The sequence below is a fragment of the Paramormyrops kingsleyae genome, chromosome 3, assembly GCF_048594095.1.
Source record: "Paramormyrops kingsleyae isolate MSU_618 chromosome 3, PKINGS_0.4, whole genome shotgun sequence".
Lineage (NCBI taxonomy): Eukaryota > Metazoa > Chordata > Actinopteri > Osteoglossiformes > Mormyridae > Paramormyrops > Paramormyrops kingsleyae.
The window spans coordinates 15,432,925-15,460,561 of record NC_132799.1 but is presented as its reverse complement, the minus strand read 5'-3'; the positions used below and the strand labels follow the sequence as shown (position 1 = coordinate 15,460,561).

General features: G+C 43.6%; 1 protein-coding gene across 2 annotated transcripts in view; it reads left to right on the top strand.

Moving 5' to 3' along the window:
- The window catches only part of LOC111839985 (protein kinase C epsilon type), an 86,662-nt gene extending 59,303 nt beyond the window's left edge, over window positions 1-27,359 (top strand). For both annotated transcript variants that reach the window (XM_023804352.2, XM_023804351.2), the window contains exons 11-16: window positions 6,077-6,231; window positions 20,371-20,509; window positions 20,723-20,911; window positions 22,251-22,397; window positions 23,821-26,151; window positions 26,202-27,359. In XM_023804352.2, coding sequence (XP_023660120.1) covers window positions 6,077-6,231; window positions 20,371-20,509; window positions 20,723-20,911; window positions 22,251-22,397; window positions 23,821-23,967 — 777 coding nt within the window. In that variant the 3' untranslated portion in view covers window positions 23,968-26,151; window positions 26,202-27,359. The remainder of the gene's footprint in view (window positions 1-6,076; window positions 6,232-20,370; window positions 20,510-20,722; window positions 20,912-22,250; window positions 22,398-23,820; window positions 26,152-26,201) is intronic.
- The last annotated feature ends 278 nt before the right edge of the window (window positions 27,360-27,637 follow it).

The window sequence follows — 27,637 nt, the reverse complement described above, 5'->3', positions numbered from 1 at the left end:
GTGTATGTCCATGCAGGAACGTCTCACACCAAAATCATCCATGTCTACTTTATTCTAACAGCATTGCATTTTGCATCATTTAATTTCTCGCAAAATATAAGGATACATTCTGCGCTTTCGTTAAGACTCATAAGGAGAAAAATATTCAAATGAGTCATACCGTTACAAAATATTTCTGACATAGCTAGTTCTACTTCATGGACGACAAATGCTGTATTCTATGTGTGAGACAGATAGGATTAGATCGCTGGATTCTGTCCCAGAACTATGGACTAAGAGGAATATTTCAGGGCTTACACCCAGTTGAAGTTGCAGGGTATGCCTTGTTGCTGTAACATTTATAAAAATGCAATTAATACACAAGTCTATAGTGACTCATAGCCAAAAAAAAAAAAAAAGTTTTGGACACAACTTTGAATAATGAATTTAAGGAAGTGATGCTTTTTGTCAGTACTTGTATTTGTTTCTTTCGCAGCCAAAATAAGCAAGTAATGCCGTAATGAATAAGGTTTTCTTTGCTGGGAACATTTTTGCTTATTTTTTTTAATGTTTGGAACGTCTAAGGACAAACTTTTTTTGCTCATAGGACTGGAAGTTTGATAGAAGTTTGCACCCCTTCTCTCATGGTTATTCCAGGAAACACAGCATGTTTGGTTACCATTGATTAAAGGTCAGTCCTTCTCAGGCTGCTAATGAGCACTAAGCAGGCCAAATGAGGATCGGGGGGGGTGAAGAAAAGGTGCAGCTCTGTTGCAATGCTACCTTCTCCTGGATGGGCATATCAGTGATGGGTCGAGTGAAAAACCCACACTAAGAAAATGTCAACTTCCAAGTCCTTGTTCTCTTCAGATTACTTCCTCTGTGTCTATACAAGTCGTCCTGATTCTTCTTAAGTGCAATCCAAATACACAGGACAAACATCTAAAGACCTACCTGCTTCCACTGCACATTTGGCATTACAACAGGGTGACGAGGAGGAACAGGGTGGTGATTAATCATTAATCATGGCTGACTAGGCCGTGCTACATAAATACATCTTTTCAACAGGCAAACGTTGAGCTGCTGACAATTCACAAAAAAAGAGAGAGCGCAGGTAAACAGCAGCTTGTTTTCAAGACATGAAGAAGTTGTGACCTGAAACTCTTCTCCGATATTTTTGTGATTCACCAGAGACACAGACATATACTTAGAATGAACTGAACATTTATGAAACTGACACATTTTATTGGGTGTTTTTTTTTAAACTGAAATGTGTACTCTTTGCCTTATAAGATAAACGACAGTCATTTTCCGAGATGAATGTACTCTGGTCATGTTTTGTCGTCTGGCTTCAGTGTGTTAATCTACCTCTAATTTTTATGAATGGCAATAAATGATATATGTGACTGAGAAGCTACTGAATGCATGTGTACATTAGTATGTGTATGTTGTTTGCGTGTGCTGGTACATGCTTGCGTCCCATGCATGTGAGGTGGAATACGTATGGGTGGTCCGAGAACCTCCTGCACTTGCACCTCACCATCTCCACACACCCTGTCCTCCCAACCAAAATGGAGCTATTTCTGTCCCTTGCGTAACATCTTATATAAGTTACCCTGAGACTAAACAAGCGTTTCCTCATCGACGCCCGTCTCATCTTGTACAATGAGAAAACGGCCCGCGGAACAATTGCAGATTTAACACAGCTTTGTTTCCACACGGACTCATTCTGGCTTGTGATTCTAGGCAGTAGAAGTGTCCAGTGAACTTGCATATGTGTATTACATGGAAAATAAGGTAGTTACTGGTTACCCATGGCGCACACTTAACCAGTGCCTGGTTTGAGTGTCTTCTGCAAATGAATGCCTCTTCCGTATAAACAAAAAGACAAGTACAACATGTTCTGAAAACAAGGTAGTTTCATATTTAATTAAAGAGGCCATCTACCTTGCATTCGAGCTGAACAAATTGCAGCATTTCAGTGACTCTAATGCAGTGCAGTTAGTCAATTTTAAGTCATTAGTTGGATTACCTTCGTTAAAGGTAATCCATTAAGAGGCTGCTTGTTCTTTACCTTTTAAAAACCTTAAAATTCACCCGCTCCCTCTTAATGCGGGTCTCTAAAAAACATGCACTGACAGGCAACGCTCTGAAGCAGCGCCTTGCATTGTTGTGATGGCAACCAACCACATCCAGCAATTTCTCATTGTATCCTGTATCCAAAGGCCTACACTTTGCTTTACTTCCATGGGTTTTATTTATACAGGCTCTCAGGGGTTATCCAAAAGTACGAGAAGCATAACCCGGAATTACACATCGAAATAACAGCTCCATTTTTTTCATTTCATTTCTTGAGGCCATTTTCTCCATTTCATTTCAGTTGCATCTAGTCCGTTTTGAGGGTTTTTGCATGGTTCGAGTCTCATGGTGAGAGGGCTGGTAACTGATGGGGTGGTACTTTTCCATCCGCTAGCAGCTGCCAAACTGCACATACCTGTTCGCTCCACAGGAGGTGCTCAAACAGCGCCAGCTGACCTTCTCCATGCAGATACTGTGAAATGCAACACTTCTGTTATGCAGCTAAGTTCCAATTTGTGGTAATTTGAGGGGGAAAAAGATGGTAAATATAATTGAGAGACCCAAAAAGAAGTATTTCTGCCACTTGTTACAAGTGTTATTAGTCATGGAGGTCATAAAAAAGAAAACGGTCACTAGGCTTGGCATTTGTATAATTATTGTGGGTGACCATGTGTGTTTTTGAGTGGAAGACTGGTATGGTTTTGCTAATACTGTATGTGTGAGGCAGTAAGGGTGTGAGGAGGGAGAGTGATGTGTTAATGTGGGTACTTAGACTTTGTGAGGTCTGCGTGCATGCCGGTCCTTATGTGTACACATCACAGGCGGCCGTATGTCTAAAGGGATGACATCTTAGTCTGCATGATCCAAGCTCTAATTGGATGTTTGTATATGTGTGTGTGAGAGAGACACTGACCCTTTTGAGGACAGGTCCAGTTTGGGATCGGGGCTCTGCAATCTGTATGTGGTACACGTAAGAGTCAGCTTGGTGTACCGAGCTTCAGGATAAACATTCCTGACTGTTGTCCAGGGCCACACACACAATACATTCTGTACTGAAATTATAATTATTTCCTGCTGCTATCAACTCACAAAGCTGGCTGTTTTTAAGGCAGATAGGAGTCTGCTGACCTGGAGTAAAAACTCTTTTAAAATAAATTAATATATAAACCTTCAAGGCTACAAACAGAACTCCACTGAAACTTTGCTTTTGGTTCTATGTGAATATAAACATCTTTAAGTTTAAATAGTTTCATTTAAATTGAAATAATTTTAGAAGAAATCAGAAAAGGAATAGTGTTGAAAAGACAGGATTATGTAGTGGACATAAGTATGCGCTTTGAATCTGTGTTTTTAATCTGGATTGCATTTGACTCAAAAATGCAGACCATTATGCAAAAATCACGGTTCTTGTTGGGTCTTCACCGTTATCTGCCCATCACAACTCTTTCTTTACCAGCTCTGCAACTCTCGGCTGGAAGGCAAGTATTTGTACATTTCTAATTAGAGGCAGGAAATGTTTATTCGCGTTTGATTGGGTGGGTCTCCCTGTAATTCTGGGCACGTTTAAACAAACTATTTAAGCATCCTGTTTAAATTCGCTTTCACAGAAAAAAATGGGCAAGTAGAGGTGGACTTCTGGACTCTTATGTAAGATGTGCTTTTTCTGTGAGAGGGAATAAAAGAAAAAAAACACTTAACACAATGATTCACAGGGTCAACCGTGACAGACATCTCCCCTGCCAGTGTTGCCCCTTTATTCTGTGCCCTAGAAGTACAGGAAACATATTTCTTTGTTCCCAAATAAGTGTGTGGTCAATGTTCTTAAAAGCACAATGTTTTGTGTACGAAAGACCTAACTGGTAAAGGTGGCTGCACTGAATCATTTCCATCATTTGATTGTGATCTGGAGTCAATAGGTGTTTTCACACTGCCAAAAATTTTTTCTGGAACCAGAGATTCTTGCTGTGTTCACACTGCAGGAACCTGGCCCGATTGTAGTTCTTCAGTTCCAGAATCCTTTTTTAGTACCTACTTTTTATTCGAACACAAACTACTGGGGAGGTGATTACGGTGATATCTTGCTGATTGGTTGACCACAAGCACTGGCGCTAATATGGAAGTTATGTGGAAGTGCAGAAAAAGAGATGTAGCGGAGCAGAAATTGAACACGTGGAGTTATTTTTGTACCCCAATTACATTTATTTCATCAATTAATGCATTTTTTCTTGTCTCCATATTTCTGCATTGGAAAATTGGATCGTTACCCAATATAGTTTTGTGTAATATTTGCCAGTGCTGTGTCCAGTTTTCATCACAATTGATCCCCCCAGTAACTAAAACAATGACTCATTGTCCAGTGTTTTGCTGTGGCAGTGAAGTTTTGTATGAAATTGCGTGTGACGTTTAACCTACAATTTTTTTTGCGTCTCCCATGCTTGTTTAGCATAAAGGCCCCAGTTCCTGTTGTGCGGTGTGAAAGCGACACACAGAACTGGCCAAGACCTACAAAAGTTCCTGGTCCAGATACCCAGGAACTTGTAAACGGGGACCAGGTTCTGGAACTTTGGCGTGAAAGCACCTAGTGTGGATTGTGGCTACTTCTCTTGTTTATGAATTCAAACAAGGAAAAGACAAGATTGTCTTTCCTCCTAAGAAGAAAGAAGAAACAGGTCTAACTTGACTTCCTTAGCGTTAACTCATCATCACTGATCCTGTAATAATACAACATATATCCAACATATGAAGTTTTCCAGAAAAAGGAGGATTATTTAGGCCAAGACCCAAACCTTCAGACTGTTGGCATTTCTACATTTGATATCAGTTTTCTCATTTCAGATTTTCTACTGTCGAACAGATATTCCCATGCAACAGCTATATACCGATTGTCATTCTTATATTAAACAACAGTGCACTTCAGTCAACCTCTCAGTATGACTTAGCTAGACTGGAAACTCATACAGAAGAGCATTTTTCGTCTTTTGAAATAAATTGCATTCACATTCAGTTTGCCAATTCGCCTTCACGGTTCACTTTTTCCTAGCAACATATGTCACTTTTGCCCTTCCAGGATGTGAAGAGGCCACTTTGAGTAAAGTGAGAAATGTTGATCAGAGCATTACTCACTGCAGATCAGCTATAGCGTTTAAACAATGGGATGACGGGGCCAGTTTGTATTTCCGTTGTAAAGGGGGACTTTTAATATCCATATAGCTACTGGGTATGCATTAACACAATGTACACATCATCTTGCAGACCTTTCAGTTACATATGTGCTACGATTTGAAATATCATGTCCAGTAACAATTTCTAACCAACCCGAGAGAGAAATTTTATTATTAAGAGATGAGAGAGAATATTTTTTGGTGGAGGTTCATCCAAAAAAAATTACAGCCATTACCAAAGGGGCGAGTACTGACTACTGGGGTGAAATGCTAACATTCCATATATTTATTGGTGTTCTAGTCCAATTTACTGTATTTAGAAGTTAAGATGGTCTGTCTTCCGTGGTAGATGCAAGGAATTACAGTTATAGAGTTTAGTTTGTTTCACCCATCATTCACTGTTGAACAGAAATTGGTGCATTGTGTTCTGTTACCCCTGGTAATGGGACTGAAGTTGGAGTACCTGTGGCGGGGGGGGGGGGAGTTTGACAGTACACTTACTTTCAGCTTTTCCCAAAAGGATCATCTACATTTTGCTGATGAGAATGTCCCTGCTCTGGTCAGTCAGAGCATTGAAAGGAGAATTGAAATAATAATACTGTCAATCCACACACCTCATGTTTTGTTCTCTATCCCTGCAAGTGATCTCCTCACTGTCATTTTTTGGTACTTTTTTTGGTGGAAGTTCCATCAGCACTCCTGCCACAACTTTTAAAATCTGTTTAAAACTTTAAAATATGTCATTGTAGAAATGGAGATATGGTTAAGTACTTCTGCAAGCCAATGTAAACCTGTGAATAAGTAAGTAAATGCTTGAAGTCCTCAGTGACTCCATACCGACTTCCCCCTTATCTCAGGACCGACTCTTCTTTGTGATGGAGTACGTGAATGGAGGAGATCTGATGTTCCAGATTCAACGCTCCCGCAAGTTTGACGAGGCACGATCCCGTTTCTACGCAGCTGAGGTCACATCTGCCCTAATGTTCCTCCACCAACATGGAGTTATCTACAGGTAGGGTTCTCATGGGGACGATTCTGCCTTATGTGAATTTGGTTTGGACCAGGTTTCTGTCTGGCTGCTAAGAGCTCAGTGTCTCCCCCTTCAGACTGCCTTTGTTATTAACAGACAAAAGCAGGGCCATCATCCAACTGACAGAAACTTGGAGAATAAAATGCTATGTGTTAAACATATAACTGTCATTATTAGGAAAAAATAACCTAAAAAGAGTCTTCCATTTGGATACAAATTAATGGTCACTGGAAAAAAAAAATATTTTAAGTGAGTCAAATTGGGTACGGCTCTTTGGCTGTTTATTCTGGAGCGTTTACTTTTCTGCATGAGATTCATTCTTTTTTGGGGGTTTTGTCTGTTTGTTTATCTTCCTTGCATTTATTTTCCGCCACTGAAGATCATGGCATGTGCAAAGAGAAATGAGGCGTTTGGGCCTGTGTCCCTTTTCTTTCCACACAGCGTTTAGATCGGGACTGCTCGTTGAGATCTGCTGCCACCCACTTGGCACAGACGGGCATTCCTCAGGTTTCTGTGCCCTGTTTGTTGGCCAACTAGTCCAGAAATTTGGCTTCTTCTCCTGCTTGTACCTCTAGAGCCACTTGAGAGGAAGTAGCCCACTTAAAGATTAAATTAACACACAAACCCTGTCCCTCCACCTCCACATGACCGCAACTTGACATTCAGTTAAAAACTGATGATCCATTCTAAGCAGATGACCACTTCAGAGAGCCTTCATCCTCAGCTTCCACAGAGTGTGGGCTCCCTGTAGATCGCAGTCACTTTGTCACATGACCACCCCTGACAGAATATAGTAAAAAAAAATACTTCAGGGACATAGTGAAGTTGTGTGGTACAAAAACAAGCATTTTGGTCTACAGCATTGGTCACACAATTGGTACACAATTTGACAGATATGAAGCTGCACATTTGTATGTTATTTTTGTTCCTCCTGAGAACAAAATGGTGGGAGTGTGTCCCATCAATACTGGGATGGTTTTTTGGGAGGTGGTCTCCTCCGTCTCGTTGCTCCTCAGTGACAAGGGCAGTCTCCACAAACGGCAACAATCACCACACCAATGCCCCTCATTAACAGTCACCGCATTCCATCCCATTTGCAATTACCCCGTTCGGTCGAAAAGGGGCAACGCAAACATGGCAGGCACAAAATAACTCATGGATGGTGTCCATCTTATGCATGCATGTGTGATGAACAAGGTTGTAAATGGGTCATGTTACTCAGATCCTAATCTTTGTAATCATTCAGAAGTGGGTTGTCATGGAGTCGCTCTGAATTAGCCTGACGATCTTATCGTATTGCAGTGTTCCCAGAAGGGCTTTTTGCACCTTGTTTACCTGCTTGAACAAATGTGGATGGAAAATAATGCTGGAAACCACCAGTTATCAAGGGGTCCCTCTTGAAAACAGCTCAAATATTTAAACACTTTACTTTAAATTCATTTGGCTATTTTGCTGGGAAGAAGGGAGGGGAGGGTGCCAAACCCCAAACAGCTTGCGTATTGGGTGACAATGCATTTCCCTGCAGTGTCATTGACATGACCTCCTTACTGCTCTCTACTGATCTAAGATCAGTGTCAGAAACAAAAAGCAACATCTTAAGCTGCATAATCCATGCTCAGCAAAAACATATGAACAAGGCCCACTGTGCCTGAGCTAATCTATTCCACCAGCCTCTTATCACTGTTCACATCCATGTGCTGCTCATGCTGGGTTTACCCAAAGGGCCCAAATTTTAATTAAATTTAATTATAACCTGACACTAGGTAAGCAGTACCAAGGTTGTTAAATATATTTGTTAACACAAGCACATGTTTCACTAAGAGACCACCAGCAAAACGCATCAGTTTAAAATTGAGCTTGTTTTGTTTAGTGCTGTAATGATCTGCACACAATTTTTTGTGTTTCATTTCTTGGCATTTTAAAACCTGGAGCTGACAGTCTTTCAATTTGCTTTATTGTCATCTAGACTGCTGTTTATGTTGTTGTGGTACTATGGATTTGTGGATTCGCAAAAAATATGAAATATAAATATTGTAATACATAATACAACACGTCAATAATACGTAAGAACCAGATACTTGCAGATTCTGTCAACACTGACACCATAATAATACTGAATATATTATAATAATTGACACTTTATTGATCCCCATGGGGTAATTGTCTTTACACCTCCCTCAATTTGCTCTTTTTTGTAGAGTAAGTTGTCTGTGAAGGGTTAAGGGCCTTGCTCAAGGTCCCACAGATGTTCTGAGGCTGGGTTTGAATCCTGATTACAGGCACACAGGTTTAGCCCCCTGAGCCACACGCTGCCCCCATTTTTCTTATGTTTAATTTTTGAGCTTTTCATTTTTAGGATACACTGTCCGTCTCTGCATTTCAGTTGGCTTAGCTGTTACATTAACTCTGGTGTTTTAGTCTATAGCAGAGCACCCCCAAAACATTCTTAGCAGCAGGTTACAGCAGGGAACAAATATTGATTTCTTTAATTAGGCAAAATGACATGCACAAAACCCTAATGGTTAGTTTCAATACAACTAATGCTTGGTGCTGTGGTCTTCAATGCACTTGAAGGATGTGTGAATATATCTTGATGCTTTTAATCTACTGGGTCGAGAAGGCCCTTTCATACGGCATGGTTACATTTGAAAGATGTTCTTTTTGTAGTTGGGACTAGTTCTACAATTTTTTCCATCTTCTATTTGTGTGTGTGGTTGTGTATATATTACATTGTGGGGACAGTTTATATGTCATAAAATGTGATAAAAACCTGTTGTTTTGACAATATGGGGACCATTTTTTCGGTCCCCTCAATGGAAAACTCAATTTTATTAAAATAAGTGACTGCAGTCAAATGGCAATGATCTGCCAAAATGCCAAAAGTCTCGTATTTTGTTTGGTTACTTATAGTTAAAGTTAGGGCTGGGTTGGGGTTAAGGCCGTCATATTTGGGATTAGGATTTTTCCCATAGAAATGAATGGATGGTCCCCTCAAATATATTAATACAAACGTGTGTTTGTGTGGATATGAGTCTGCAATGCCTTCTGGGTGTCATATAAATTTCACTTACAAGTGAAGTTTTACAAACTTATTTTAAGGAGCCTTAAGCGACATAATCAGGAATAAGTTTCAAAGCACCAAACACTGAGTGATCCTCACACTGTCATGTCACTGGCACTTGGGCTTTCTGCTGCACCATGGCCTAAATACCATAATTATGCTGCTTAAATTGTCATCTTACATATGAACAGGTTCTACAGGTTTCTGTGTGACATACAAGGTGTAGGGGGGGGGGGGAGCTGTGCTCTCTGCCTCATGGTCAGTATACTTAGCTGTTTTTCAGTTAGTGGCCCTGGGGGAATCACACCAGCCATCATCCAGCTGACAGAAAATCCAGACAAAGTAATTACTCATATAGGAAGTAGCTGGGAGACTGGGAGAGCTAAGATGTAATGTACACACATGTGTGTGGGGTGTGTTACTTATAGCTACTGGTGTGTGTCTGGTGGGGGGTGGGGGGGGGGGGCTCACCAATAGGGACTCTATGTTTTCACACAAGTTCAAAATCACTATACAATGACGTGTAAAGGCAATGACTCAGGGTTGTCAGCTCTCACGCTTTCAGACTCTCATGCTCACACAATTCTATATTATTCCATTATAAATCTAAAGTTAGCTATATCAAAAGCAAACAGATTATTTGCAAGGTAATAAAAATGTTACATACATGTAAACGCGTAAATCGAATTGAAAATCTCACTCCAGCCAGCTGACCAAAGCTTGCAACCCTGCTGACTATCTATACTTCACACAACCACATAATTCGAACATTACCAATGTATTTGCCTTGGTTTACTGTAAGGTCGTGTTTTAAATTACGATATTGCAGTACACGTTTATGTAGTCTTCGTGAGTGTGTTCTGATATTTTATACACAAGTATAAAGCAGCACATAAGTTTAATACAGGTTTCCCCTGCTATCTTTAATTAGACTGTTCCTATGAAACCTTTTTTAAGCCAAGATGGCGTAACGTGAAAAAGCAATTACCGTTAATTTATAGAGGACATTTTTTGAGCGTTCCCAGACTGAAAAAATAACCTACCAAATCGTACCAAATAACACATAAATGCAGTCTGTCATTGACTGAAATGTCGTTGTGCAGCGCATGACTGTATATCTGTAATTGGGTCGTTCTTAAACATATGCTATTTTCACTTTTCTCCTTTTTTCCTAAAAGCGAAAAATTCTCTTTGGATTTCTTTCAGTTAGCAAAAACAAGTGCTGACGTATAGGCCTTTGGTAAAAGCGAAGTGATGTAAAGCGCACGTCCTCTAACGCTGCATTCTCCCGTGACCTAGCATTAGTCAAGAAACATTCTGCTTATATATGTCAGAATACTTTACTGTTAACATTTATACAATGTACTTTGTAATCTATGTTTTTTTTTTTTATAAATGAAGGAATTTCAGAGGTAGTCCCCCGACTTTCCGTTTCCCTGTGTTGTTTCCTGAAGTGTACATGTCCGCTGAAGGTGCAGTAGGTGCCTATGCCCATTCATCCCAGTAAAAGTACACTGCTGACTTCATGCTCCTTTGTGTCTCTGGTACATTTGATTATGTCACCCCCTAGTTTTCGAGAACCCCAGGTTATTATCATCCACACACTGTGCTGGAGAGGAAATGATCCAACAACGTGAATTGTATTGCGCTGTGAAAAGAACATAATAGGTAATCAACTTGTGCTTCCCAGAATTCCCCAGGATTAAGTTGTTGGCTCTAGGTTGTGATCATGGTCTGTGGGAACAGGGCCTCGCAGGTGCCACTCCCTACACAACATCCTGGGAGCAGGGCATTCTGGGAGCAGGCACCAGCTCCGCCCGCTTTTAACAAATTTTTTTTTGTGTGTCTCATTTCTCGGACCCAGTTGAACCCCCGCCGCCACGCCTGATGCAATGGAGCTGTCTGTGTTTGTTTGTTGTTTTGTCCCCACCTAAAAGCTTTGTGGAAGGGAGAGAAAGGAAAAGGCCACAAAACAATCGCTGCTTACGGAGAGCAGGGGAGTCAACCAGACGTCAGCAAGGAGCTCGATACGTGAGCGGCTGAGCTGCCCCTGAACTCACGCTGAGTGTGGCGGGGGTAGAAAAACACCAAGTCAGACATGAGCCCCTGGGTGGGGAGGTCGAGGCCTGACGTATGACCCGGTTGAGGAGAACGAAACGGTTCCACCACTGTTCCAGTTCGACTGCCAATACACTGAGGAGAAATACGCTGAGAATGGCTGTTGTAGGCACTCCTGACTTTAAGCAAAGCACGGTTTGTAAACTATCCAACAATTCACATGCTTTTCTGATGAGTCCCTATGAAATTAATCCTTCCCAGGATGCTTCAGAATCACATTTTCCCTCCTGCTTGGTTCCCCATGTCATTTTGCCCCTTGTGTTGTGATGGAGGTTCTGAGAGCAACTGAGGTTTATCCTTAGTAAGTGCTTTGGTCCCTTTACCATGAGAATGTGATAAGACAAGAAAGAACTCAAGAGTGATGCTGTGACAGGTGGGTGCCGCTTGCCAGTGTAACCACCTCCTGCTTCAGAGACGTTCGGACCATTGCTGGCTCACCTGAAGGCCCTGGTTCTCGTTTGGTGCCTTTTGAGAACCTGCCCACATTTCCTCCGGTTTCAGAAAAGAACAGAACATTACCTAGGCAGAAGTGAGAGTGAAATAAAGGTTCATATGAATTCCGTTTTTTGGATTCATTTTGATTTAAGTATTTATACAACCAGTTGATGATTTTAAGCTTTAGAAGCTGCCGAACCGAAAATATGAGCCTTTTAGTCTCATAGTTTTCAGAGTATGACTGTTTGTGCTCTGTCTCTATTGCCTGTATCCACTTTTGTCTCCTTTAAGACTGTATTTCTCCCCAGTCCGTGCGTGTAAGTCAGTTTATTTTTGCTCGCTGTTTTATCGCTGTCCTTTTAAGGATCCTGTAATAAAATACTTAATTTTGCTGTCCACCTCATGATCTCTTTGCCACTCAAGTGTCATAGTATTCTATTTCACCCATGCAGCGTTTATAAACTTTAAATCTGGCCAGAAGATCAATCTTTTGCTGCCGGATCAGGTGATAATAGACAAAACTATATAGATTAAGGCTTGAAATTTCCAGTTAGGATGCAATAGCCCGTCCCACTTTCTCTAACGTTATGGTTCCAAATTCTAAGACCAGCTTTTCTGTGGAGCCGTGCTGAAGCCGTTTTTTCTGGCCCAGGGCCAGTTATTTTGTGGTGGAAACGCATGGAACCAGTTCCGGACTGGGAAAGAGCCAGGTACCGGCTCCGGTAATGCGTTAGTGGAAACGGGGCATTTGAGGGTCTATAAAAGGGTGCTGATGACATGTTTCTTAATGATTTTGCTTACATAATGACTGTTGAACGTCTCGAGTCCAATAGGTTTCTTGGAATGTTACTATATGTAGAGATAATCTGGCCATAAAAAGGGAGATATTATCTCACAGAGGCACAGCAATGTAACGTTTCACATTTGCCCCAGATGAACTCCTTACCTCTCTGTGACCTGCCTTACACACCAGTTTCAAAAACAACTTTGAGAACACTATGTATGGTGCTTACCACCACCACCCACCTTTAAAGGGGGAAAAAAAAACATTTTTGTACAGAAAGTAGCAGTTTGATCTGGCTGAAGGGGACATGTCTCTGCACGCCCTGGTGTAGATGGGCTGCCGGCCAGCATGCCAGGGAGGACAAGCCTGATGATCTGTGTTCCCCTCCTGACAGAGTACAGGCCCGTGTGGGCAGTATTCAGGAGGGAGGCCCCCTCCCCTCCCCTGCACTCATGCCTCTTGTTTGATCCCCTTCCCATCCTTTAGTTTCCCCTCTTCTAACCCAAATGACTCGCCTCACCCTGACCGGACAGATCCCCGACATGCCCCCCCCCATCCCTCCCCCCGTTTGCCCGTTAATATCTTTAAAGCCTGGCATCAGAAACACGCAAACACACAGGAAACCAGGAAGTGGCTGCCTGGATTACCTCTTTTCACCTCTGTTTAGTCAGAGTACCCTTGATAGCCTATTCATGGAAGCCTGTGTTCTTACTTTTATCTGTCATCTCTATATCGTTCGCGTCTCTATTTCAGTACTTTTACTTGTTCTTTTTCTCCCCCCCCCCCCCCCCCTCCATATTTTTTGCTCTCCTATTAAAGACTCAAGTGGGTTTTAGAAACAGCCCGACGTGGTGCAGGTCTGGTGTTAGTCATTTTCAGAGGAGTTGATGATAATTCACTTAACAGCACGTGGAAGAGGTGCCAAGTCATCCAGATACTGTAACCTGAGCCTGGATCCTTTGTCTACACTTTTTCATGAAAAGCAATTGAAAATTGAGTTGTTTGCAGGGGCATACCTAGAAATTCTTGCCGCTCTGACCAAGTGTCACCTTCGCCCCCGCATGCCCAATTTACATGTGTTACATATTCAGATCCAGGGCCCCCGACATCATAGGTTGTTTGTGTCGTCTTCTTTTGGGGGGGAAAAAAACTATCAAGACTTGATCTGGGTGGGGGTGATAATTGGTTAATTGACTTCTGACTGTAACTTCTTTAAAAATTCTTTAACTTTAAAAATAAACTTACACATCAAACCTTAACAGGTCTAGTCCGGTCATCCTCTCTGCAAGATTCTTTTACTGTGACATGTTTCTGCTGCAAGTTTTTCCCATAAACAGAAAAAAAAGAATTTTAAATCAACAGTATTCTTTCCCACAGAAGTGCTGTAGCTGAAAAGGATGATTTCCTCTTCTGAGAACTGGACAGCCAGGGCTGTGCACATCATGTCCATAATGAATCCTTCGATCTTTTTATACCTATTGCTGTTTTGCATGAACACAGAACATGTCAGCAGGACTGTGCTGGGAGATATTGAGAGCACATTCTGTAGATGTCCACGGCAGGTGCGGGGCAGGTGTACGCCGCCACCCGGGGGGGACAGTCAGGGCCCTTCACACCTGTGCGGGGAGCTGGAGGGGGCAGCTGCCGACCTAGGCACCCCCGGGACTGAGGTGCAGAAGGGAGAGTGCGTAACGGAAAAATCACTCCACAAGATTAGCACAAAACACAGGAAATACTTTTTACTGAGTTTGATTGCTGTGGCCTTTGCTCTGCTTGGCGTGCGTGGGGGGGGGGTGGGGGGGGGGGTTGTCTGTGGGTGTCCATGTGCATATGTGAGAGCGCTAATGATTTTTTCAACTGCTTGCCAAAACCTACAATCAAGGACCGGCCGACATCGGCTGCTTATGTACCTGTCTAAATTATACACAAATTATTTAAAACAAAGACAGTTTTACCTACATTGTGCTAAAAATCTCTATAGTGCATTGAATATTTTTTATTTTTTTTAAAAAGGAGATAAAAAGCACATCATGTTGTATGTAACTGCTTTTATAACTGACTTTTAGCAGTTCTTTCAGACTTCTGAGTTGTCTGATTTATTCTTTACGTCTTTTGAATGCACTGTTAGTGACTTAAATAACATTTTCCGCAGCAGAACAAGGGATCTAAGATGACATTAGAGGATGTTAAAGAAATGGTCTCTTTGTAATGCCATAATTTTTATATGTATGTACTCATTTGGATCTTTGGAGAAGTGAACGGTAGAGAGTTACTGTACGCTGCTTTCTCAATGGCCGAGGGTCTGTGAGAGATACTGGCTGGATGTAAATTAAAAAAACACACAAAGGGTGAATTAAACAGAGTAGATTCCCAGAGATAGCAGGAGGTTAGGGAGGATTAGCAGAACCTTAGCAAGGTGGGGAAAGAGGTACTGGATGTAGAGAGAGAGAGAGAGAGAGAGAGAGAGAGAGAGAGAGATGCTAACTGATCAGAGAGGAATGGAACAACACAAGCCATTTGTAAACCGTGGGGGCGAACATGGGGGCCCAGGGGAGAACCGAGGCAGCAGGTCACGTCACCAGGAGAGAAAAGCGTGTTCTGCACGTCTGTGTCTGTGTATCGTACCTGTAAGATGTGCTTTGCCCCCAAGTGACGACTTTCACATGCAGACCTGGATGCAGGTCCCCTTCAAGCCTACAGTTTTAATTGTGCCATTCCTAATGCCCCCCCCCCCCCCCCCCATGATCAGTGAGGAAGGTGCTCTCTGAATTATGGTGACACATATGAGCCTGGTGTGGAGACTCCTTGCACGGAATGGAAAGTATGCCTCCTCTTTTTGGTAGACGTGCAAATCACTGGGGGTACCCTCTTTGGCCCCCCTGGCACAGAACAGTTACATAAGCTACCCCCGCATTCACTTGTTGGGACAGTGTGGTTTCGCAGAAAAAAAAAACACCTTTGCCTGAATGGCATCTGTGAAGTGGTGTTGACATTTTTTCAGCAATCAACCATCAAACTCTGACCTGCCAGGCTGCATGTCTCTTCTGTCATCTTTCATCGCAGCCTCTTATCTTCCCTCCTCATTTTTCCTTTCCCACTACATTCACCATATGGTGCCCCCCCTCCCATGCATGTATGTCAGCGTTCTTGCATGCGTATTCTTGGCATGTTAGCTGAGGCGTGTTCCGTGCACACTTCACATGTGTACAGGTAGACCTGTCTCCTAGATTAAGTTTATGTGCGTCCGTTCATATTTATAAGGGAGGGGGAGCAGGAGAGCAAAAGACAAGGCAGAACAGAGAAGGAGGAGGAAGACACAATCTTGTTTGTCACCTGATCTGAATTTCACTCTGGTACACAAGAGGTCAGAGCAAGGTCAGCCGGGCACGGAGTGAGATCAGTACGTGAGTGTCTCTGTGGCGGGAGGAGACAGAGAGGTAGCCTCCTGTCTGGGAGAGCCAACAACCCCCCCCCCCGCCCCTTTCCGGCATCCATGGGACACGACTCAGTCTGTCCTTCAATGTTGTTTTTCTACCAGTCTAATCGAAAAAAAAAAAATGTATGGGCTCCTTTTTTAACTATATTTTATGAAATAATTTTTAATACACATCATACTGATACTGAATCTGCTCCAGATGTTTCCAGTAATAGTGCTCTTGCATAACCAGTAAATCTGAAAGTAAGTGATCATTGCATTTGACAGTCTTCATTTAAAGCCCAGGGTCTCTGACTTGGGATGTAACTAGTTTCACTAGTTTGCCAACCACACGCATGAGAACCGCGCTCACACAGAAAGGTGTTTGCTGTTGACCTGCAACTTGTTTTTTTTCTTCTCAACTTTTTAAAAATCCATCCATCCATCAATCCATCCATCCATCCATCCATCCATCCATCAATCAATCTCCTAACTGCTTTTTTCTGCTCAGGGGGCATGGAGCCTTGTCATCATTTATTATTTTTGTGTATGTGAGGTTTACAGTATTTCCAGACTCCCACAACCCTGCATAGGACAAGCGGGTATACAAAATGGATGGATGAATCACATAAAGCGCTTTTCATGTTTGTGCTTGTTTGTCACGGCTAAATGTTGGAGCTTAACACCTATTGTAATGAGGGCAAATGGAAGAAGCAGGTACACTTTGATCAATCATCACAGTGGAGAAATTACTGTGCTTATGTAGGTTGAAAGCAGGACAAAAATAGTTTCAGTATACCACAGTACAACTGTGCCATAAGTCAAACAGAAAAAAACACAGTGATTACTGGGGCTGTTTGTTTCAGGCTTGAAATGATGCAGATGAAATGTGCATCACAGACGTAAGGTGAGCCGTTCCTGGGCCGTGTCTTGGGAAATTTCACTGGGTTGACCAATTTAAAGTGGTAAAGACTGAAGGTGTAAGCTCATGCGTCCGATAGGTTTGCATGACTGCAAACAGTGGCCATTAGGCAAATGCGTGGTCAAAAACCAATATGCAAATTGTTTTCCTGTGGTTATAAGGGTTACCAGTTGGGCAGTTTGGACGGCTCATCCTGTTCAAAGGAACCCCCTCCCCCCCTTCGGGAAACCAGGAAGAAGCATCTTTGTTCCCCACACTGACAACTATGTTATTCAGAGGGGGTTTACTGGGAAAATGAGTCATTTCTCAAGCTGCCTGGAATAAACAGGTGGATGCAGAATGGATTGAAGCTGGCTGGGCTGACTGTCCTCCTCTCGGGGCACGCAGATGCACATGAGCTTAATTGGAGGGCGTCTCTCAGAGAGGCCAGAGGCACACGGACGGTTCCGTCCGCCTTAGATAAGGGCAGGAAGCACGTGCCCACCCGGCCCAGCTCTGACCTGCTTGAGGATGGGGAGTGCGCTGGGCAGGCTGCCGCTATCAGATCAGCTCTTCAGCGCATTCCTGATGGCGTTCCAGCGCTGGTGGCTTTGGGTCATGACGCGGGAGTCATCGCCACACATGCCGCGTTGTGCAAGGATGGAAACTCCAGCCGCGGCCACTCGTGCTTGGGAATGGCCATTGGACCGGGTCACAGACGCTCTTCCCATCTGCGTCGACGGCCACCTGGACCCGGTTCTTGCCGTAGTCTGGTTGTTGAGCTGTGCCGTTAACATTCAGTGTGTCAAATTTCAGCATGTTTCTGGACTGAGTGTGTGGCTCCTTAGGACAAAAAAATTCTTGTATAATAATATTAACTGCAATGGGTCAGCGCCCCATCTTGGGGTATTCCCTGCCTTGTGCGTGCTGCTTCTGGGAATAGGCTCAGGACCCCCGCGACCCTGTACACCAGGGTTATTCAACTCACGGTCCTCGAGGTCCGAGCCCTGCTGGTTTTCCAGCCTTCCTTTACCTGTGAGCCCGGTGTGAAGCCTTTGACCAATCAGAATCAGTAATTATTAAACTAACTACCTGGGAGAACTGAAAACATGGCCTGGATTTGGAATCGAGGTCCAGATTTGAAGAGCCCTGCTGTAGAGGATAAGCAGGTATGAAAGATGGATGGATGGATGGACTTAACTTTCCCAGAAGGGCATTGTTATACCTATATAACAAACTCGACATGATGTTCACCAGGAGCCTGTATCCATGACAAAAAATTTAAGTCATATTTGCATGATTCTGTATTGTGACCTTTGGTCACCTCGTAGCAGAGACAGAATATTCTGGGTTTCAGAGCTTAGATGCCCGCTGCATTAAGGAAGTGTGTGGCATCACGGGACCAGGCTTGCGGGGGTGTAGAGATAGCAGGGCTGCAGCCATTCAAGCTGACATCCAATAGGAGGTGCTTAAGCAGTTTGCTCCGCCTTTGTCGCTGCATGAACCCGTTTACCCCATTTAAAGGCACAGGAGACATTATGTAATGAGCATAACAGACACCAAAAGGAGCACATAGACCGTATTGATGCCCAAGTCCAAAACATCCTCTTTTTTTTCCCTCTGGGCGTAAGTTGCTTGTACTCTAAGCGGCAGGTATACTGACATAGACGTGTTAACGATAATTACAGAGTGACCGAGGTTATCTCTGCCTTCCGTGGTGCTGCCTCGCTGACTTTCCCACCCGCCTGGGATTCTGTGCGCTGTCAAACTAATGCAGTCCGCGCATTTAACAAAATCTAAGTAAACTATCGCAATATAAAGAATGGCAAAGTCAATGATCCGGTAAAAAAAAAAATTGAGTCAACCCTGATACACTCGTGTGTGTCCGTTTGCAGACCTCCTTGTGTGTGTTTCTCTGTGTGTGAGGGAGTATGTCAGTGTGTTTTGGCCACATAACGTGTACAAAGAGGTGTATGCGGGTGTTGGCATGTACTGATGCTGCCATGTGCAGCGAGTGTGTGTGTGTTACCCATGGCCACACTGCCAATGATGGAAACGGAGGCCTCGCCTGTTCTCGGGGCGGAATGCACTGATCCAGGAGATACGAACCCCCCCCCCCCCCCCCAGCAGGAGAGCAGCACATCCACTGGCTCCCATAATCCCCCTGTGGTCATCCACAGACTTGTCTGCTGCCCTGGCCCTTGATAAGAGTCCTTGTTATGGCTGACGGGAGGATGGGGCTGCAGTGCAACAGTGCTGTGACGGAGACTGATGGGAGACCGAGATGCATGCTGCAGTGCGGGTGGTCCGCAAAGGGCATCGCTCTCTCTGGCCTGGCAGGCAAAACTAAATGCTCCCAGAGACTCACAAGACTTCACAGTAATCAGTCGGGAGTCACACTGTGTTTTGAGTGGCTCTTGTGGGTGCAGGTGGATTCATACCAGAATAGAGACTCTATAGCAGTGGTCTCAAACTCCAGGCCTGGGGGGGCTGGAGCCCTACACAGTTTTTGGGTTTCCCCTCATTTAACACACCTGATTCAACTCCTTGTGCTAATTACCATACAGCTCTTGAGCTGAATCATTTATGGTGGAACAGGGAAAGAACTAAGCTACACAGGGTTCCGGCCCCCCAGGACTGGAGTTTGAGACCCCTGCTCTATAGCCTGTGAGGCTCAGTGGCCCAAAGGAGTCTGTCTGCCTCTGAATCCTCCATCACTCTGCAGGACGAGTGGAAGTCCTCAGTGACAGATTTTGTCTGGCTTGGCATTGAGAAAGGGGCATAATTTTGGCAGTTGCTTTGAACAGTATGCAATTCATTGTTATTGAATGGTCTCTGACTGTCCGGTGCCATGGCGGCATTATCTGTATTGGGCTGCATTAGAATTCTTTCAGGCAAAAAAGGGGCATTGAGTGACCTAAAGCTGGCAAGTCCCGGCTGCATTTTAGCCTATTTCCACTGCCCGAGAACTGCGGTCAGGACACTTCAGTGAATAAAACTTTGAATTTGTTCAAAAGGGGCACTTTGCATTGAAAAGCTCCGAAATCTGCAACTATACTCCAACACAAATGTTATGTTGCTAGTAGCACTTGTATTTTTCTTGCCCTAGCGAGTGATTCTGTACAACTGATAAAGAAGGAGATTAATTTTAGTGTGTATTTAATACAGTTTCTCTATTGTGTCACTCTAATCTTTTCCCCTGATCTGTGTCCTGTTCATTAAAGCATATCCACACAATTATTCACTGACTTTTGAAATGTTCTGCATCATTTTTTTTTAATTTTTTTTTTTGGGGGGGGGGTTATTCTTTGCCAAGCCGCCAGCCCTCATGGACAAAGAGCCCCTGACCTCCCTGTTCCTTTTTCGAACCTCTGACACTCATTTCTTCTCTATCTCGCCCCTCTCAGAGACCTGAAGTTAGACAACATCCTGCTGGATGCAGAAGGCCACTGCAAGCTGGCGGACTTCGGCATGTGCAAGGAGGGGATCCTCAACGGGGTCACGACCACCACGTTCTGCGGGACCCCCGACTACATCGCCCCAGAGGTACCCCACCCACTTTCTCTACCACACCTCGCTGCGCTACATTTAGCTTAATGAACACTGGACAACTGGGACGTTATTTTTTGTGGTGCTTGTTCATTATATTTTTGGATCTGTGGGCACTTTCACTCTTTTGATGGTAAATAAAAAGATGTGGAAAAAAGTAAAGTCACTGATTTTGCGCTGTTTGGCTTTTGCCGTCGTCCCTCCCCTCAGATTCTGCAGGAGCTGGAGTACGGTCCCTCTGTGGACTGGTGGGCTCTAGGCGTCCTCATGTATGAGATGATGGCAGGGCAGCCCCCGTTTGAGGCGGACAACGAAGACGACCTCTTTGAGTCCATCCTCCATGATGACGTGCTCTATCCCGTGTGGCTCAGCAAGGAGGCCGTCAGCATCCTCAAAGCGGTGGGGCTCTATGGATCTCTCTCTTTTCGGCTTCTCTCCTCTTCCCGGCTCTCTTCCTTTTTTCTGACTGGTCACTTCCTCTATCTGCTCACGTGTCAGAACGCTCTGTGCTAAAATCATTTTTCTTCTCAACTCCTCAGCTCCTTCTCCGTCACCTCCTCCTCCACACTTTAGCTCCACACCCATTCCTTTCTCCTGCAAGTGCCCCCTTTTCCTTGACCCTCCCTATTCATTTCCACCCTTCTTCCCATGCCTTCCCCATATTTCCTCATGTTTTCTGTCTCTTTTGCTCTCTCTCTCTCTCTCTCTCTCTTCCCACATCCACATCTGATTAGCTAAGTGAGGCCCACTGTGGGAGTTCAGGAGAAGTTCATAGTGCCACACGGCCTCTGTGTGAGGGAGCCACAGCGAGAACGAGAAGGAGGCCTGGGAGAAATTACACTTCTTGTGGGAAGAGAACAAATTGTTTGTGTTCGCCCGGTGGTTTTTCTAGATTGCGTAATCTTCAGGACGAGATGCGTGGAGGGCGGTCTGGCATAGCAGGGCTTCCTTGCTAATCGCTCCCAGAGACCACATTGTGTGTGTGTGTGTGTGTGTGTGTGTGTGTGTGTGTGCGTGCGCGCGCGTATATCCATGCGACTGTATGTGCCTGTCTCTGTGTCTGTGTACATTATTGCCTTTTTCCATAACATGTCCTGCATTGACTTTGCCTATCCTATGGACTTGTGGGAAGAGAAGCATGTTTGTCTTGGAAGGCTCAGTGTCACAGTAAGCTCCTTCTGGCTGACATGTTGATCACATGACCAGCTTGGTGTTTGACTCATGTCATCCTTCCACAGGATCTGGCCTGATGATAGATAAGTTTGCATTATTTCAGCCAAGACAAGCAGCCCTGGAGTTTATAAATTCCTTGTACTTGCCATGCGTAGACTTAAAAAAATAAAATAAAAATGACAAAAATGTAAAAAAATGAATTAGTTGGATACATTAGAGATGAGTCAGAGTGTTACAGTGAAAGCAAGTGTGTATCAATTTATTTTTTAGTATTTCTCAGGGAAATGTGAACTTACTGTAAAAGAGAATTATTTTAGCGTATTCTTGAATTGGTACATTCTGGGAAGGATATTTGTGTTTCATGACAGAGCTTTCAGCAAGGCTGATTTGCAGGACATAGTGGTACATTAACAGTGATATGTGGGGGTCAGATGGAGTTATCGATAACTGCGTTACCATTCCCACAATGCACTGCTTCTCCTTTTCTGCCAGATACCCCCTTTTTTTACCCACTCTTGTATACTGACATCACGTGTGACTCATCCTCCTCCTGCCTGCTCCCCAGTTCATGACGAAGAGCCCCAACAAACGGCTGGGTTGTGTGGCAGCACAAGGTGGCGAGGAGGCTATCAAGATCCACCCCTTCTTCAGGGAGATTGACTGGCTGCAGCTGGAGCAGAGGAAGATCAAGCCACCCTTCAAACCACGCATTGTGAGCCTTTTGTACAGTCTGGACATTTGTGACTAGTCACACATGCCCCTGTGAAGAGAATTCAGTCACACGCTATTATGGAACGATCCCAGCACTATTGCTTGCTCATTGGCCTGAACTAGACAAGGCCATCCCATAACAGCAGTCCCATACATATTGCAGCTCCTCAGAAGTTTCTCTGACTGATTCTGCCGTGCTAGAGCTGAAAGTGAAACTGCTTAGATTCCACTTCCACATTTTCATCACCCTATAGCACATATTGACATGAGTGAGGTCTGGTGGTGGTTGGTGAGACCCCATGCCATATATATGGGTGGTGGTTGCATCATTGAGCACGGAGGGAGGTCAGAGAGAGGTCAGAGAGAGAGGGTGTCATCTTGGTAATACCACACATTTGTACCTGTGTTGTTGGCCCCCTATGTGTTTCAGAATATAAACCTGTCCCAATCGTTTGTGCTGCTTTTTTATACTGGGAATTTTTGTTAGTGGTGATACAAATGTTTAAATATGGTTACATGACACCACCGTGAAGTTGGCGCCTTATTTGCTTCTGATGTGGAGCAAATCATTTGTGCTGCGTTTGGGCCATATAAAAACTATTCCTGAGTTAAACCTCTTGGTTTATGGCATTACATGATTGGCAGATAGTGCTTATGCTTATGTTTCTCATTTGAACAAATGATGTAGACTCAGCCAGCCCTAAGCCAGATGTGACCCCTGTTATCATCTGTTCTGCCAAATGACCACGGTGCAGCAATTCTGTCCCTTAAGTTGTGTGAGCGAAAAGACAAAACAATTTCACGGCTGTGTCATGTGACCATGTAAACAAACATCTGTATCTCAGAAGCTAAAGTAGCACAAACGAAAATTTCAGCAGCACAGACGACTGAGATCAGTTTGGTTGAAATCTGAAACGTATTGGGGGTCGACTTCATGCAGCTCACATACTCACATTTGTCCTCACGGCTGACCCTCGAGTGAGATCCCCCCCCAGGTGCAACCGGTCTCCTCCGCAGGTATCGCTGCTTACAGGGCCAGAAGAATCCAGTAAAATACATGCATGCCAGGGCATCTTCCCTTGGGTCTGTTTACAGTAGCGTTCTTCCATTTGTCAGTAACTTGGCAGTGTCCTACTGAGGTGCATTTGAAGCAGGAAGATACTTAACAGTTTGTCAATGGTAAAAGCAAAATGATTGTAATGTTGTCTAGAACGTTTCTACGAATAACCTTGATGGAGCACTAAACTTCTGTTTCATCTTTTGATAGCAGTCATTGTGATCACACTGCCCCAGGCATCTTGGCTGATCACTTGAGTGATATACTGTAGTTACCCAGTGAGCTTAGAGTAACTGTACCTACAGGACTGAAGCTATTGGTCTTAGCCCTGCTCCTTCACCAAAGTTCTCCTGTCGTTCTGTTACAGAAAACCAAAAGGGACGTCAACAACTTTGACCAGGACTTCACACGTGAGGATCCCGTGCTCACTCCCGTGGAAGACGCCATCATCAAGCAAATCAATCAGGAGGAGTTTAAGGGTTTCTCCTATTTCGGGGAAGACACGCTGTCCTAAGAGTCCTGTCCTTCATTTACATTCCCTTCTGCTCCCTGTTCCACTCTTCATACACATAGACTCATCTGCTGAGTCCCATCCTGGGGTCTAAACCCTTTCCTTCTTCACCCACCTAATTGGGCATGGATTTACATCTTTATTCTTTTACTCTCTCATTCCCAAACTTCCCTCTGTATGTCTTCCCTTATTTTCCTTTCCGCCTGTCTGCATGCACATTTCATCCTTTCCTTATATAATGTGCTGTTGTAGAGATGCAGACCAAACATTGAAGAGAACTCCTCCTTCAGATCCTTGTCCTTGCGCCAAGCATCTCTGGACAAACCATTCTCCCTAGCAACTTCTGTGTGGCGAGCATAAGAGTTTAGTGTGACCTTTGAGACTGGTTTAAAACTCATAGAGAAATCAGATGTAACTGAGCACTCCAGCAGTACAATGCCTTGTGCTGTAACCATTGCTTATTGAGCGCTCTCACAAAACACTGTCAAAGACTGAGACGTCATAGGCAAATCTGTTGGATTCCCAGGAACAATTGGAAAAGGTGATTAAAAAACAATGACGTAATGGCCACAAGGATGGAAAGGAGGAAGAAGAGAGTACACAGAAGACATTTTCTGTCCCTTTCCAATTTCCTTTTGATGCTTATACTGTATCATCACATAATTTCAGCATGGGACTGTTGTATGTCCTCTTCTTTTAGCTTGTAGCACAACCCTCTGTAGCTGAACAGGTTGGTGCTGCTGACCTTTCCGACTGTACCCCTTGATTTCCTCTTATCCAAATTCTTTTGTGCAATGTGTAACTGAGATGCACTATCTTAACCAAATTGTCAGTACCAGTGATTGTACTAAGGAAAACCTACTGCATCACAGCATCCAAAAAAAAGAACACATGACATCAGAATTTGATATCATTGTGGAAAACCCTTTTCTGAAGATCAAAATTTTGCAACACTTACAATAACGGTTAATGTACAGTACATTAGAATGCCCTTTTGTGTGTTGGGGTAACTTTTGTGGACAATATGAGAAAGCTAAAAGCTCAACCGTTACCTACAGTAGATACGCTCACAGTGTTATCGTACTATTTCTAAATGTTCCTTATAGGATTTGTTTGGGTGTGGATGTATGTGTATTCGCTTGTATGTATGACTGTCTACCTGACATGATTTTATTATATTTTGTCAGTTATTTTTGTTGTGGTTTTTTATGATTTTACTGGATTGTCTTGTTGCTCAGATTTCGGAACTGCCGTCATGGTTCCCCGCTATGCAACAAGACAGATGATACAAGACTCACTATAGTGGGTGGCAAAGCCAGCACCTAACACCAGTGTCTTGCCCTCTGTACAGATAACACTTTGTATATAATTCTTGCTGCGAAGCCTGTGAAACTCTTTCATTATAGAGGTGTCAACCACTGCATGGTCAGGCATATGATAGTGTTGTGTATTACTAGTCAATGAGATGAAAAAAGTTCAATGTGCAATACTCTGTGTCTAATGTGTTTGTTCAGTTTAAATTTTTGGTTTTGTCTTTTTCTTCTTCTGATTTTTGTGCTTTGGCTATTTTTCTTTAAAGCATGGTTTTCTGTAAAGCCTGATCCCTACTGAAACCAACTTTATCCCTTCGGCTTCCCAGTTTAGTGCTCATTCATTCCCCAGCATAAACTCCATGTAGACTCTGAAGGGAGGAGGGGTGTTGGCTGTGTTTTTGACTCCGCCATCAGGGCCCCTCGAAGGAGGTTTGAGGCACGTGGTCGAAGACTGGTCGAAATTAAGCGCCAAATCTCAGATATTCAGAACCAAAAACCAGCTGTGACGAAATGGAATCATTTACAGAATAGTTCCTCAAAAACAAAATAAAAAGGCACAGCAAAATGATTGTAACCTGGATCTTTGCATGATTTTGTATGATGTCGTGTTTCCCTTCCATGTTTGGGCACCCAAGTAACAACCGGCTCAGGGCCTCCCCTTCCATAACCAGCTGGTGCCCACACTAAAGGGATCTTCATTCTTATTGGCCAGAGGGACCACAGGGACATGCATTGGTCACATGTCATTGGCCCGAGGGACCAGAAGCGTAGACACTACCATGCAAGTCCCTGAAAACATGAACATAGTGGGAGTGTGTGGTGGATGACCTTTGGTGATGTCCAGTGTTTTTGGAGGTAGGTTACCATGCACCAGGTAGGGGTAGGGGCTGGGGCAAGAGGTAGGGGTAGGGGCTGGGGCAAAAGGTAGGGGTAGGGGCTAGCACACAGATAGGTGGGTAATCATCTGTTTCTTGAGCTTCCTGTTTTCTGTGAAAGCCTTACATCCAAGCTGATCAGGCCTCACAGCCTCATTCCTTACCTCCGATGGCCTATGTAGATACCACTCCACATTTCATGGACATTAATAGACAGTAGAGTTTTTTTACAAATCCTGGTAGCATAAAAATAGTAGTTGTCATAGTAGTAGAAATTTGTTTTCTTAATGTTTTTTTAAACATGACGTTTCGTTGCAGTTTTTCTCTTCTGGAAACTTACGCAGCTGCTTTCCTGTTACAAACGACATCACCGAGAGCTAACCCCCCTCCCCAAGTTTACCGTGAATTCCCCAACTCGTACGTACCGTAACAGACATTATGCGAAAGAGCAGCAAGTTAGCCTCCAGCATCCAGGTTAGCTACTTATAAGACTACAGTATGTCATCACCCATGCATCTGCTTTGGGCGCCTCATGGGCTCAGCTGTCAGGCCACTCTGTCTGTCTGTGCCACACACCAGTGTAGGTGTTTCCGTGGGAACCGCCCCACACGTGGACCCTTACTTCAGACTCTGTACTCTTTCCCACTATATTCTTCCTCTGGCTGATGTACCTCACCTGACATTCAGATGTTTTTTTTTTTTTTTTGAACTATGGACTCATCCCATCCACTCCTGGCCTCCAGCAACCACCATGTTTCATGCCAAAATGTCTTTCTGCTTCTTTTTTTTTATTTTTGTTTTTAAAAAAAACTATATAGGAAACACATTTTGGTCTGTTTTAAAGTCAACTGAATAAATATATTACAGCTGAAGAATTACCTCTTAAATTAAGTGCAAAAATGTGTCTGGCTGAATATGAAATAATTGTACATATAGTAGTATAATACATATAGGTAAAGGTAATGAGTATTATAATACTATATGTCTTATGTATACATTTAGCAAATTAATTTTTAATTTCTGTATTGTGAAGCTTTGTATGTACAGTATGGTTCGTTATGAAAATATTTTGAATTTTTTGCCATCCATTAGTGTTATCTCATTGTAAGCATTTTACTGTGTGCCAAATGTACTGTATTCAAAAGGATGTGAATGTGTATTGTTTGTTTTGGAAACCTATTAAATACTACGATGTCAAAATGAAGAAGCCTGGAGTGTGGCGTCATGGTGCATTATGGGTACCCCCGTGTCTGCACATTCTATTGTCACAGTGCGCGCACCACGGGGAGACTGTCGGCCTCTTTATCTGTAATCACGTGGGTGTCAACCAATGTAATGCAATGACTGAGAGGGCAAGAGTCCAAAGTCCTTGAGGTTCTTTGGTGTAGAGGTAAAGCAAATGTTGATACTGGGAAATCTGCCTTAATTCTCAACATTTTCTGACTGCACCGTAGCACTGGAAGCGAATATATTTTTCCAGAACAG